Source organism: Haliotis rufescens, unplaced genomic scaffold (assembly GCF_023055435.1).
Source record: "Haliotis rufescens isolate VD_foot unplaced genomic scaffold, xgHalRufe1.0.p SCAF_21, whole genome shotgun sequence".
Lineage (NCBI taxonomy): Eukaryota > Metazoa > Mollusca > Gastropoda > Lepetellida > Haliotidae > Haliotis > Haliotis rufescens.
The window spans coordinates 13,506,056-13,521,048 of NW_025963902.1; the positions used below are offsets into that span (position 1 = coordinate 13,506,056).

Genomic DNA, 14,993 nt, shown 5'->3' on the forward strand with positions numbered 1-14,993 from the left:
GCACGGGTGGCCCAGTCGTCTAAGGCGCCACGATTCGCTGTCCCTTTGGCATGCCAGAAACCTATGAGTGTGGGTTCGAATCCCGGTTCGCCCCAATTATGTTTCTAGGTTTGTCAGCACCATACCCGTGCTGGTGGGTTTCACCGAAGTGGTAAACGTCTTAGACCTGCATCACTTCGGGCTTTCCTCCCCAATTAAGCTGACACGCCGTGATATAACTGGAATACTGTTAAAAGCGGCGTTAAACCCAACTCACTCACTCAGTGCACTGCGGCAGCCGGAATACCACCATGACTTGTCACGTGAGCTTCTGGAGTGTTTCTTTGCAAGCATGTGTGGTCCAGTTTACATCTCAGTAAACATCTCAGAAACATCCAGACCAGGGAAGCTAAAATTTAACATGCTTGTTCCCACCTGATTTATTCACGGGGTTCAAATCTGATTTTCATACTGTAAAAACTATGTATGGCCATTTACGCAGCCATTTGTTTTCTAAGTGAAATGTGACACATATGATCCCGAGTTTTTTTATGCTATAATGAATCTCCCACAATGCTTGTCATATGTTTTTATGACCCTCCCCATGTCCTTTTCATGACCTACCCTGAAAAGACAAAATGCAAAGACACTTAATATTTTGTTATAAAATGTACATTTTTCCACGAGCCTCACCAAATATGTATATTATGTGTCATGACTCCCCTAGAGACTGTCATATTTGTTTGTGAAACTAACAATGTGTGAAGTTGTGATTGTCCAATGGTGGTGTTGATAGTTGTTAAAGCAAATGGTCTCGACTACACATATCACTGTGATATTGCCGACTGCAGAGCACAACACATCTCATTCAATCTATTGACTAAACTACCTGTTGAGTTTCCGGTTTACAATTGGTCCCCAGGAATCTAAGGCGACTAAATGGATCGGGTGGTCATATGTAATTGGTGTACGAATTGCATCGCTGATGCACATGTTTTTTTCTACCCCTGGATTTTCTGGTCCAGATTGTATTAGCCTATTTACATTCCATCATCGTCATGTAGCTACACAATTTTTGAGTGCAGCATTTAATAACAAACAAGTTATGGAATACATGATAAATGGGTACTGGTCAAAATCACCATAAGAATATTATTGGCCATGTTGACATTTTTTTAATGGTCATTTTGAAACTGGCTCCTGAACATATCAGTATGCAAATAGTGCATGAAAACATCATCTAGCTTTATTCACAACAGAACATGTTACATTATATCACCACTGGTATAATGTTTATGAGTAACCACTTAATTTTCAGTAGGGATTTTGGATTTTTCTTAAAACATAATCAAGCTCCTGTTTTACTGGGGGGGGGGGGGGGGGGGAATTACATGGCTCGCATATTGTGCATAGGAAAAAAATAATGCGTTCTTTTGTTCTTCATCTGACATCTGCTGACCTGTGTGACCTGGCCACCATCCTGTACAGAAGAAAGACCACTCACTCACTCACCCATCCACCCACTCACTCACTCAGCGCCAAGAAATCTCTGTTTGGGAAACTAATTGAGCTTCTAAATTTAAAAAAATATCTCAAATCTCACTCCCGGAAAATATGTTGCTCCCTTATGTGTGTCAGAAGGCAGTTTCAGAAGAGTATCTGACATACTGTGACTGAAATATCGACCTACAAACTCATTGTGCTGTCAGGCCGTGTGTTGACAGTAAACCCTCCAAAATGAGGGTAGGAAACGACACTTCCTGTTGCGCACGCGCACACGACAATAATGGCGGTTACTTCAAAGAGTTGTCGTCCCAAACAAAGATGACATAATACACGAGATAAACCTGTCTGACAGAAGCGTTGATGACCATGATGACGGGTTTGTGACAATACCGCTAAATATGGAAATACTTCATGATGAGAAACTAATCTTATGCTGAGATAAAGAGGGGTTTTGGTCGAAGAGAGAGAAGGAAGCACGTGAATGTTGCAGCGAGGTAGAAAAAGGTATTATTGACAACCCGGAAATAACAATATTCAATAATAAATAGACCTAGTGACACCTCACCTGCCAAATGTCACAATTTCAGGAGCCCAATTTCAAATTCTGTAAATTTGCCACATGTTAGATTTAAACATATATTATATTCATGCTATTCTTCTGATTTTGAAATCATAATACGCCATATACAACTATTTTCGTGGTTTTACATGTTATAGATAATAACCAAACATTTAAGCATTAAAATTTTGATTTATAATAAAATTGATTGTATAAGACAAAGACGTATATAGATATGTATATAGATTTCTACATCTTTTTATAACTGATTTGTGAAACTGAAAATATAGAAATGATTTAATTGCAAAATTGACTATTCGACAAATATAAGAAATACACTGCATGCTACGTGTTAGGTTCTTGTTATTCACTGACTGGGTTTAACACAGCATTATTCCAGCTGTATCAGGCTGCCTGTAAACATTAATTGGAGTCTAGATCAGGCAAACCCCAAAAAACATTGTAGCACATTGAGACATGTTTGTTACATGTTTCACCGAATGTAACTGTCGGTAAAAAAATTATTTTATGCATTTTTTTATGCAAATACGCCTTCTCTAGAGCACTGGGTTGTCAAACTTAGTGTATTGCATTACGGGTGGGTGAATGTTGTCTTGTGCAGTCAGATATGTTCCAACTGTGACCTTTTTATTATCAAGTCTGAACTTGACAAACCAGTGACTGATAGCATGAGCGATGATCAAAGCCATTTGGAATTTGATGATCGCAGAGAGTGTCACCCCCTGATGCCAGTCTTCGTTACCTCGTTTCATTGAAATAACTGTGTGCCTGTGGCAGGTAGCCTTTCTCTGGGGCTGCATGACATTTTCCTCCACCTGCCCGACTGTCTGGCAGATAATTTTAAGACGACATGTATTCAGTTTTATTTTAACTCCTTGTAGATTCTCAATTATTGTTTGCATTATTTCAACTGAAAATCAAGAATTATTTGTCCTCAAGTTTTTGCGATTTTTCTATATTTATCATGTCTGAATGTGGGCAGGTAACTTTGAAGATGGGCAGGCAACAGTTATGGGCCATCTGCCCGACTGTCTTGTTGGGTTTTAGAATTATTTCAAACACTGCCAAGATTTAAAGTTAACATGATCCAAGGTACATTTTAAGGGGCCAATTCTAAATCAGGAGTAAGTGAGTGAGTTGGGTTTAACGCCGCTTTTAACAGTATTCCAGTTATATCACGGTGTGTCAGCTTAATGTGGGAGGAAAGCCTGAAGTGATGCAGGTCTGAGACGTTTACCACTTCGGTGAAACCCACCAGCACGGGTATGGTGCTGACAAACCTAGAAACATAATCGGTGCGGACTGGGATTCGAACCAACAATCATAGGTTTCTGGCGTGCCCAAGGGACACAACTCTGCACAGCGAATTTGTGACGCCTTAGACGACTGGGCCACCCGTGACCCCCTCTAAATCAGGAGCCCTACAGGGCTCAGCATTATTCTTGCAGCATGTTATTACGGATTTTTAACTATATAAGTGTAGATGATAAATAGAGGCCATGTATTAAGTGTGATATACAGAAAATGCTCTTTCACTGAAACTAACCTGTTGCTCATGGTAACTAGATTTTCTTTTTTTCAGCGTAAGACGAACAAATCACCATGACTGAGTCCACAGAAGATGATTACATCAAACTTGAGAAGTTGGGGGAGGGAGCCTTTGGGGAGGTGTTCAAAGGAAGGAAAAAATACACATCTGAGGTATGAGGTATTAATGATATAACTTCTGACAGAATGCTTTGTATGTGTAGCCTCTTGCTACTGAAAACATCATTTAAGGTAAATAAATATTTCTGTGACATAAGTAAATAATGTACTTGTTACTGTAATTGACATATTATCAGTCAGGGTGACCGCTTGTGAATGCGGCAATTCAATTCCCATTGCTCTGTGTAGAAATTCAATTCGGCCTGTTTTTGCACATTTTATCCCTTTTTGTTATAAAAAAAGTATTAACTCATATGAAGAAAGACATAAATAGTAACATATTAAACATTTTGTAAAATTATCATATATTTTTCTCACAAAGCTGATCTACCCAAACAATATTATACCAAACATGTCAAATATATTAAAAATGTTGAGTAAGAGTTCTAAACCAAGTCTATTTTTATTCTTATTTCCACCTTCCCAAATATTTTACTTTTAATTTCATGGTTTACTGTCTCCTAGTTAACCATTTAGGATGGTGAGTGAGTGAGTATGGTTGTATGTTGCGGTTAGCAATATTCAAAATATATCACGGCAGGGGACACCAGAAATAGGCTTCACACATTGTACCCATGTCGGGAATCGAACCCGAGCGAAATGCTTTAACCGCTCAGCTACCCCACCACCCCTCATTTAGGTTAGCTAAAAGTCAGTAAACCATGAAATTAAGAAGTGTGGCATAACTTACAAAACCTCAATGTGCCTCAATTGTTTACAAATATATTATATAATGTAATATGTGATAATGTTACTTGTAAGGCAATAATGACTCCGTTGCTAATGGTTGCATACCGGAATATTCTGTGGGTGACACTTCCGCCCTAGCTTGTAACTAGGGGTGGGACGGGTAACTCGGGTACCCGGGTCGAGTGGGTACTGAGTAGGACCCGGGTACCCACAGGACTACCCGGACCCATGGTTAGTCACGTAATATATTTTTAATGACAAAAATTATTGAGAACTCTATGGTTACACTACAAGTCACTAATGTTCGCATTTCTCTCTGACTAAGCACCCATTCCTTCTGATTTTTCATGTGGTTGAATAAAGATATTATTTAATTCAGCTTCAGTGTATGAATGACCAGATTGTTTAATACATGTATCTAAATACGTTTTGCCAGGGCTATGCTAAATATGTGCCCAGTCGGACATTTTGAGACATCTCCTGAGACCTACAGTGGGTACCCGGGTAGGGTCGGGTAATAGAGGGATGGGTACCCGGGTAGTAAATTTGGACTCGTCCCAGCCCTACTTGTAACCGTGCATCACTTTAGATTATGAAGCAGACAGTATAAGGGCTATTTCCACTCACACAGAAGTTGTCATGAATTCACTCATGGTACCACACATATTCAGGAAGAAGTGATGGGGACGTGTAGTGCAGGCTGTCATCTTGTCCTGTGGCAGCTTGCTACAGTGAATCTTTCCGAGGCAAGTGAGTTAACTGACTATAAAAGTCCAGTTTCCACCCTTGCCGAACTAGGCTGGTATTATGCAGTTACATTTTGGCTGGACTAACGAGTCTATGCATAGTCCAATCAAAATTGTGCACCGAAATCAAAATCCGGTTTGTAAAGTGTCATGCATAGTTCGGTCGACTGCAGGATTTGCAAAGCATGTGCACCGCTAACTCGTTGTCAACAAATATTTTCTATATCTTTTCATGTTTTTAATCAAGGTGCTCACGTGATTTGATGCACTTCGCAATGTAAGACTCGTTTTATCACAATATAGATCTTGATTATCGATCAGATCGTCTTGACTGGGCGCCACCGTTTTGTTTGAAGCAAATGCTAGTGATACGAGAGGTTGAATCTGATTGGTCAATAGGAGAGGCATAGAAAGGACATAACTCGTAATAGCCACTGGTGGCGCTACGATCGAGCCCAGTAATTCCAGCCTAGTTCGGCAAGGGTGGAAACTGGCCTTTTAAAGTCAGTTAACTCTCTTGCCTCGGGAAGATGGCTTCAGCGTTGACAGTTAACACAGACGGTAATATTGTGTTTGCTCCACAGATATCAGCTATGAAATACATGTCGAAGTTCCACAAGACCAAGAAGGAGCTGGATGGCCTGAGGAACGAGATCACCATCATGCAAGGACTTGCCCACCCACACATCATCCAGCTCCTCGACAGCTTCGAGACCAAGGATGATGTGAGTATACCACTGTGTGAACACAAGGACAAACCATTATCCCCGTGTTATGGGTTTTCGGATGCTGAAGAATCATTCATAATCTTTTCTCTAATCACATGAACAACTGTAAAACATCTCATTCACTTTTAAAAGAGAATTTTCTCTTAAAAACTAGCCATCATCTGAGCATTTACAATGTCTGTGTGATGCTACGGGCAAAGTTATTGTGCGAGTAATGGCCACATTTGAACCAGTCAACAGGCCTCAGACCACAATTAATTTCCTTCTTTGCTATCTACAGTGACCACAGCCCATCATAATTATTATCGGTCGTAGGCCGTTCTCCTGTTGCATGCTTACCAACCTGCCACTTAATACACAAAGTTTCAGCCTGCATTGACCAGCCCCCTTTCGCAGTAACCACACAGAGCGGCCTTCAACTTGGGCGTCAAGTCATCGGAGGCTGGAATCAATATACCTTCACAGCATGTGGCTAACAAATAATTGGCAACATACTACAAAGTCTAATCTTTCATTTAAGCTATCACAAGTTGCTTAAAAAAAATTGGCATGTGAACATCACATTTGAACAGGGCACAATATTTTCCTATTTTCCTTCCGGTTCATGGTAAAACTTAGGGGGGATAACTGTGGTCTGAGGCCAACAATGAGGGGAGCTTTCCAGAATGAGTTTGAATTAGAATTAGAGTTATCCACCCTTGTTGTCCACATGAACAGGGTAGACTTGAGCTTTCTTCAAGTTTCTCAACAGGACAGTTTACCCATACATAAGCATCAAAAGGTCAATTTGAGGCCTCTTTGACCTCTTTGACATGTTTATATACTACAGATATATTAATCCAAAATTTAATATGCTAGCAATTATCGCAGTGGGGGCTTATTAGAGCGGGGCGCTTATTACATCGAATACGGTAATATGTCTATCATGAGATGCACTAGAGCTTGATCATGAATGTATGTGTTACTTTATGTTTTAAGTGTGTCTTGCTGTGACCACCCTGCTTGTGTTCCAGATAGTGGTTGTGATAGAGCTGGCAACTGGGGAGCTGTTCAGTGTACTCATTGATGAAGGAGGGTTTGCTGAAGACAAGGTGATCATCTCTCTCTCTCTCTCTCTCTCTCTCTCTCTCTCTCTCTCTCTCTCTCTTCTCTCTCTCTCTCTCTCTCTTCTCTCTCTCTCTCTCTCTCTCTCTCTCTTGATATCTTGATGCCCTTGATAAATCACTTCCCCCATGAATATCTGGGTTAGAATTGGTCTCCAGCAACCCATGCTTTTCCCCTGTGAACATCTGGATTAGAATAGGGCTTCAGCAACATGAGGCAACTGAAGGGATCGAGTACCGGTAGGTCAAGCTTGCTCATTTGGTTGTTGTATATCATCGTATCCCAGTTGCATAGATTGATCCTCATGACGTCTATCACTGGATTGTCTGGTCCAGACTTGATTATTTGCAGACTACCGTCATATAGTTGAAATAATGTAGAGTATGGCTTGAAACAAACAAACAATAAATAAATAAATAAATAAAACAAACAAACAAACAATAAATAAAACAAACAATAAATAAATAAAACAATAAACAATAAATAAATAAATTAATAAATTAATAAATACATACATACATACATACATACATACATACATACATACATACATACATACATACACACACACACACACACACACACACACATAAATACATACATACATACATACACACACACACACACACACACACACATAAATACATACATACATACATACATACATACATACATACATACATACATACATACATACATACATACATACATACATACATACACACACATAGATACATACATACATACATACATACATACATACATACATACATACATACATACACACACACACACATAAATACATACATACATACATACACACACACATACATACATACATACATACATACATACATACATACATACATACATACATACATACATACATACATACATACATAGCTGCATGAGGTGTAACCTGGATAAGTCAGTTATCCAGTGTATCATTTCTTCATTCTGGACCACCTCCGTGGTATAGTGGTAGAGAGTCCGCCCGGAGACAGGAAGGTCTGGGGTTCGATCCCCGGCCGCGTCATACCAAAAGACGGTACTTGTTGTTACCCTGTCTGGTGCTTGGCATTAAGGGGCTAAAACAAGGACTGGTCGGCTCGAAGTCAGTATACTGTGTCTGAGTGGGGTATTCATGTTAAACTGCGGCATGGTATCTCAGTGTGCTAGCACTATAAATCAGCATCAGTCAGGACTAGTACAAGCAGCCACACAAACACACACACGTACATGCACGTTGCTATATAAGTGCAATAATCTTGGGCCCGACGTTAAACCCAATTTCACCTCACCTCTTCATTCGATTTTGATCAATACCCTGGCCCCATGGCTTCATTATGGAAGTGATGTCATTATGTCAATCTTGTTTGTCACTAAATCAGCAAAGAATTTCTCTTGCTTATGAACTTGAAATCAACAACCAATCAAAATGTCTTTTGTAAACACGACTTCCGCACCGATCTACATTCAAAATACAAGCGTGCCCTCAATGTATTTCAAGTACAGAAGTTTCATCAAATCAGAAGACTGTTTCAGGTTGTTTTTGTTTGAAAAATGTTCCCATGAAATGAGGGCAGGTTTGTCCTAATGTTACCAAATTTCCAAATATTGTTCTAAATCAAAAATTAAAAATTGTTCGGAATCAAAACATACTGTTGCAAAAATGTTTCAATATTAATATCAGAAATGAACACCTGTCATTATCAGGTTCGAGACATCTCGTGTCAGATGTCGTCAGCCCTGTACTATCTCCATGCCCACCGAGTGTTGCATCGGGACCTGAAGCCGGAGAACGTCCTCATAGGCAAAGGAGGGGTCATCAAGCTGTGCGACTTTGGCTTTGCCCGAGCCATGGGGAGGGACTCCTACTACGCAAAGACTATCAAGGTACTTCATGGTGCATTGGTGCCAAAAATATGGTATGCAAATGTGAAATAATTCGAGACCTTTTTTTTCTGGTTTAAATATTTTTTACCCATAATTTCATGTTGGTTGGGCAAAAAAAAAAAAAAAAAAATCCAATTTCAAATATATTTTGTATTTCCTTGAACTAGTAAGAAGGTAGGAAACGCAAAAGTAGGGAAGGGAGGAAAAGGAATTTGTCATAATTTAAACAATTGTTGTGTTTTGAAGTTTTTATGATAAAATTTCAACAGGTTTAAATTATAGTATTTTAAATAATTTATTTATATGGCTAGCGAAAGTAAACATACTAAGTGAGAGAGTGTTTTGTTTAACATTTTGCTGATTTCTGGTAAACGGAATAAAAAAACACTGTCTTTTATCATTCTCATTTTTTCACATTTCAATTTTTTAGTCAGAGGATTTGTAAACAAATTTGTAAAAAAAGAAGTCTGACCTTAAGATATTTGAGATCCATTGTCTGTCTAATCTGCCACTACCTGTTCATCATCATCAGGGCACCCCCCTGTACATGGCCCCTGAGCTGATGGACGAGACCTCATATACAGAGAAGGTGGATTTGTGGTAAGAAACATTTATGTGAAACCTCTTTTGTCATCATTTTACAATTGGAAGAATATTCAGTCAGTATCTGACCAGGGATTTACTTTGGTGTGGCTCTTTTAGACTCCAGTGGACTCTCAGCAATAGGTTTTAGAGGTCCAAGGCATGAACATGGGGGTCCCAGGCTTGTGGCATGTGCTTCCAAGGCATGAACATGGGGGTCCCAGGCCTGTGCCATGTGCTTCCAAGGTATGAACATAGGGGTCCCGGGCTTGTGCCATGTGCTGCCAAGGCATGAACATGGGGGTCCCAGGCTTGTGCCATGTGCTGCCAAGGCATGAACATGGGGGTCCCAGGCTTGTGCCATGTGCTGCCAAGGCATGAACATGGGGGTCCCAGGCCTGTGCCATGTGCTGCCAAGGCATGAACATGGGGGTCCCAGGCTTGTGCCATGTGCTTCCAAGGCGTGATCAATCAACCATTGACAAAACCCTGACCTTTAAGTGTGTTTTCTTACTAGAATAGAAATGTCAGTTATGTAACACACATTCTACAGTTTTGAGAAATGTATTAATGCAAACAGCCACACTTTTAGGCATCTCACAGGTCAATTTGAACTCACAATTTAAATTATTAATAATGATTAAATTTAAATTTAGCTTTATCTGTATGCATATAGGATACATTATTTTGCGTCAGGTATAACAGTTTGCTTCCAAGGGATCTAGAGTACAGTGGAACCCCACTTATCCAGACAATTTTTGAGAAAACCCAAGTGTCCGGAATAGTGTTGTTCGACTGTTAGAATAACTCATCAGTATCTTAAATGCCACTTCCCAGGGCTCTCGGGTGCATCATGTACGAGCTGTTTGTGGGAAGGCCGCCATTCTGTTCCATGAGCCCCTACGTGCTGCACAAGATGATTGTGGAGGAGCCTGTCACTTGGCCCAACAACTTCCCCAGTGAGCTGAAGGACCTTCTGCAAGAGCTGCTGATCAAAAACCCCCGGGAGAGGTCCTCATGGCCGGACATCCTCAAACATGGCTGGTTCAGGGGAGGCATCAAAGGTAACCCAACATCCTCATCTGGGATGTGGCTAGGACAGGACATACTACTAGTTGGACAACTTACTCACACGATCTTATGCTGAATGCAGCATTCGACAAAATTTTCAATGCCCCCAAAAACACGTTTCCCCATGGTTGATTTCGGTTGGGTTTTTTTCCTGGCTTCCTTGCACCTAGCTTATCTTATTTTTATAGAAACTTGGTTGTTATGGTACATGTCCGGGTTTAATTATTTTCATGTCAATTTCTATCAGCCTAGTAGGGCTAAGATGGATGTTCTTCCCAGGCCCCTAACCCCCCAGGTGCCATGGACACCCCATACCAGAATGTGAATCACAAACCACTAATCGAGCTATTCGTGCTGTACGATGCAGTGTTAGGATGATATTATATTGATCAACCAGTTACATGCTATGTGAATCCAAGGACTTCCCTGGTCAGTTAGCTGTGATCCCTGGCTCTACCTTGCAGTGTCGGAGGAGGACTTGGCCCTCGACAGCCCCTACACCAAGCCCGAGATAGCTGCCCAGAAACAGAAGGAACACAGCGAAAAGGTACTAATTTCTACGAAGTGACAGTTCTGGGGGTGACAACCTCTTTTTGTATGCCAGATACTGAGCCCTGATAAGTGGTACTCCAGATGCCGAGCCCTGTTAAGTGGTATTCTGGATGCCGCAGTGCATCTTTGTCCTTACATGGGAACATATGGTACAAGTCAAAATAAGGAATTGCGTCAGACATCATTAGTTAAAAGTCACCTTCCGTGACCTAGTGGATAGGACGTCTGAGACGGGAAGGTCAGTAGTTTGATCCTCGGCCACGTCACACTAAAAGACGTTAACAGTTGGTACTTTTTTTTACCCTGCCTGGCGCTTGGCATTAAGGGCATAAAACAGGGACTGGTTGGCTCAGAGTCAGTATACTGTGAGATACCACATGTCAACCCACCCCATTTATTGTTGAAGATAAAAGGAGACATTTTGTGATTTCCTTGTTGCAGGTTTTAGCTCTTGGTTGTGGTCGCAGCTTGACATCAGACGAGACAGATGGCATCCGCCTGGATCGAGTGGTGCTGTATGATATTGAGGAGGAGCCTGAGATGTAGGCGCCACCGTTCTTGTAGGAATCCTTGTATGAAGGAACACGTGTCAAGTTGAAGCAGCAAGTGTAACACAAGACACAGCATGACGTGGTCACCTTGAACATTGTTGTTATTGAAGCCCTAGGGTGATTTTGTGCCATTGAATTGATCTGAACCTCATTTTCATCCATGGAATATTTGTAATGCAGAGAATTTCACAATCACCATGACATTAATCTTATCGTGTACTGTATTTAGAATAATATCACTATTTATGATGACTCGTATCAACCCAAGGTCCAATATATCCACCCAAGGTCCAATATATCAGCCCAAGGTCCAATATATCAACCATGTGCTGACCTCAGGTTTTAATGTGTACATCGAGCTTGTCAGGTAGGCATGAATGAGTGAGTTAGTCGGTGGGTGTGTGAATGAGTGGATGAGTTAGTGAGAGGGTGTATGAGTGGGTAAATGAATAGGTGAGACGGTGAGTGAGTGAGTTAGTGGGTGTGTGAGTTGGTGAGAGGGCGTGTGAGTCAGTTAGTGGGCGTGTGAGTTGATGAGAGGGCGTGTGAGTGAATGAGTGGGTAAGTGAATTGGTGAGAGGGTGAGTGAATGAGTGAGTGAGTAGGTGTGTGAGTGAATGAGTGACTATGGATTTATGCTGCTTATAGCAGTATTCTATACAAATATCTCAGCTCACCCAGAGTTGGTGAGAGGGTGAGTGAGTGAATGAGTGAGTATGGATTTATGCTGCTTATAGCAGTATTCTATACAAATATCTCAGCTCACCCAGAATTGGTGAGAGGGTGTGTGAGTGAGTGAGTGGGTGTGTGAGTGAGTGAGTGAGTGAATGAGTGAGTATGGATTTATGCTGCTTATAGCAGTATTCTACAAATATCACAGCAGGCCACGGGACAAAAGAGCTGCAGACATGATAACTGTGATAGCAAAGCAAACACTATTTTCTATAATGTTACAAATAAATGCTTTTACCACAAGGCTCACCCACCACTTCATTAATATGTGAAATGGGTATTAATTCGTATACAACAAAAACACAAGACAATGTCACAGAATGAATGGTGAGCCATGATGACTTACCGGTACATGTATATTCCACAGCTGTCGCCCTATCAGCCAATAGCTGTTTCCATTCCACCTTTCTGTCCAGTCTATTCAGTATTCATGATATATCTTATATGTAATGATATTAATAACACCTCAAGTTGACATATTTATTGGCATAGTTATTCTCTTTATCATCGTTATAAATCACATACTTTGGAAAACACTTCTCACGTAAGTCAGTTTTAGTGCTATTTCAACAGCTTTCACCGTGTCAAATGTTATTTATTTATTTACATATTGACAAGTGCAATCTCATTAAAATCAGATCTTAGTTCTCGCTACCCCTCAAACAAAGATTTGAGGAAATCCCATGAGGGGTCACGTAAGAACGACCTTTCATCCGACCAATCAGAGCGTCGCTTACCAGATCATGTAAGTGACATTCGGAATGTGAATTCTGATAATGCAACCTCGAAAACTTTAACACGGGGTATTCCGAACAACAGGTTTAACGACTGAATCCATACAATGTAGACCATCTATTAGCCATTCCAGAATGTTCTTTTGTTCAGGTTTCAAATTTGTAATCGAGAATTTGTCAAAATATGTTTTGAAGCGTAGTGGCCAATTTGAAATTAGTGCCGTAAAGCATGAGAAAGCTGCCTTCTGATTGGCTAATGTCGACTTCTTGTCAGTCCTTCTATCGGTCGGTCAAAGTTCGTGCAAGGTCGGGCTGACGTGACCCGTAATGGGATGTCCTCAGATCTTTGCTTACCGGTAGTGAGAACTAAGATCTGATTTTAATGAGATTGTGACAAGTGTAGCCTTGGTAACTGTTAAATCTCCTCAAGGTTTTATCTTAATCCGCTGAGATAATAATGACCTAGTCTTGCCATATTGATAATCATGCACTTACGGTTCTGCAATTTAGATATTTTCATGATCCTATGTGTGGAATGGTTGTATTGTGCTTGATGATGATGATGATGATGATGATGATGATGATGAAGGCATTGCACAACAGTAGTAAAAATAAAAATTTGTACAGATTTATTTTCTGTGTATCTGTATTGCCAGTGGTAATCATTAAGCATGCAGTGGTCTGTACCAAAAGAGTCTGTTTTAACAAGGTGTCATTCCAGTTCCCAGATCTCACTGTTCTGCCAAATCTTATTTGCCAATGCCATTTGTTAATGTGTCCAAAAACATCATTGATGAAATGTTTTGTTATTATTTTATGTGGTTGATGGATCAGTGTATGCTATCTCTTCTTGCCCTAGACTTGTTCAGTTATGTTTTCTATTGTATTGTCCTGTTTTAATATCTTCTTTAGGTGCTTATCATGTTTACAGCATATAATCTACTTTAGCCATTTGTGTGAAGTATTAACTATGTTAAAATTTGTTCTGTTATTTATTTATTACAACATTATTGTGCCATTTTAAACAATTAGTCATGTTATTCAACAATAAATTATCATTGTTCATTCAAATTGATTTTCAAAACTAAAATTTGAGTATTTTGGTGCTTTAGTTTTTTTTTCTTTTTTCTTTTTTTTTGGTGGGTTTTTTTGGGGTGTTTTAGTTTTTTTTAATTTCTTTAACTGATCATGTCAGTCGCTGTTGCCATAATCATGTTTTTTTCACAAGTGAAAATGAAAAATCTGCCAATTTCATTTGAGGTTATATTTTATTTTAGATTATTTTATATTATATGTGCCACCTGTATCTCTTCACAGTCAGTGTAGATCTTGTGCTGAGGCTTAGCGTCTAGTCTTGTGCTAAGTTCAGTGTATCATCCAGTGCTACGTTTAGTGTGTATTCTAGTGCCAAGTAAGGACCTATACTAGATTTCACTGATGCAGAGCTCTTCAGGTAAATGTAGGGGGACCCGGGACAGTGCAAGTCCCAAGCAATCTATGCTGGTCATACGAGGCAACTACCGTATTCGATGTAATAAGCGCCCCGCTATAATAAGTGCCGACGGCGATACTTGCTAATATATTGACTGGTGAACAATCCCAATTAGCACCCCTTCTGATTGATCAATGTACACAAGACTTATTTATTCATATATAATACATGTGTTATATGCATCTTTAATGATGGGAAATTAAATTCTGAAAAATATATCTGTTGTATATAAACATTTCAGCATAAATCTGTCAGCATAAACCACAGACTTTAAGATCTTTCAACTCTTTTGTTTTTCACCAAAATAATTTCTAATAAGAGCATCCTATTTCTTATTTTGTAA

The 14,993-nt window shown here is 39.9% G+C and overlaps 1 protein-coding gene across 2 annotated transcripts; it reads left to right on the top strand.

The window, feature by feature from the left end:
* Nucleotides 1–1,753: 1,753 nt before the first annotated feature.
* On the top strand, nucleotides 1,754–13,325 carry LOC124153007 (serine/threonine-protein kinase 36-like). 2 transcript variants are annotated; one of them, XM_046526098.2, is made up of 9 exons: nucleotides 1,754–1,989; nucleotides 3,632–3,766; nucleotides 5,793–5,933; nucleotides 6,950–7,027; nucleotides 8,757–8,936; nucleotides 9,469–9,536; nucleotides 10,356–10,582; nucleotides 11,054–11,136; nucleotides 11,583–13,325. In XM_046526098.2, the coding sequence occupies exons 2-9, from the start codon at nucleotides 3,668–3,670 to the stop codon at nucleotides 11,685–11,687; spliced, it is 981 nt and encodes a 326-aa protein (XP_046382054.1). In that variant the 5' UTR covers nucleotides 1,754–1,989; nucleotides 3,632–3,667; the 3' UTR covers nucleotides 11,688–13,325. The 2 variants fall into 2 exon arrangements, with proteins under 2 accessions (XP_046382054.1, XP_046382053.1); XM_046526097.2 differs by having other exon boundaries at nucleotides 3,648–3,766.
* Nucleotides 13,326–14,993: the final 1,668 nt, after the last annotated feature.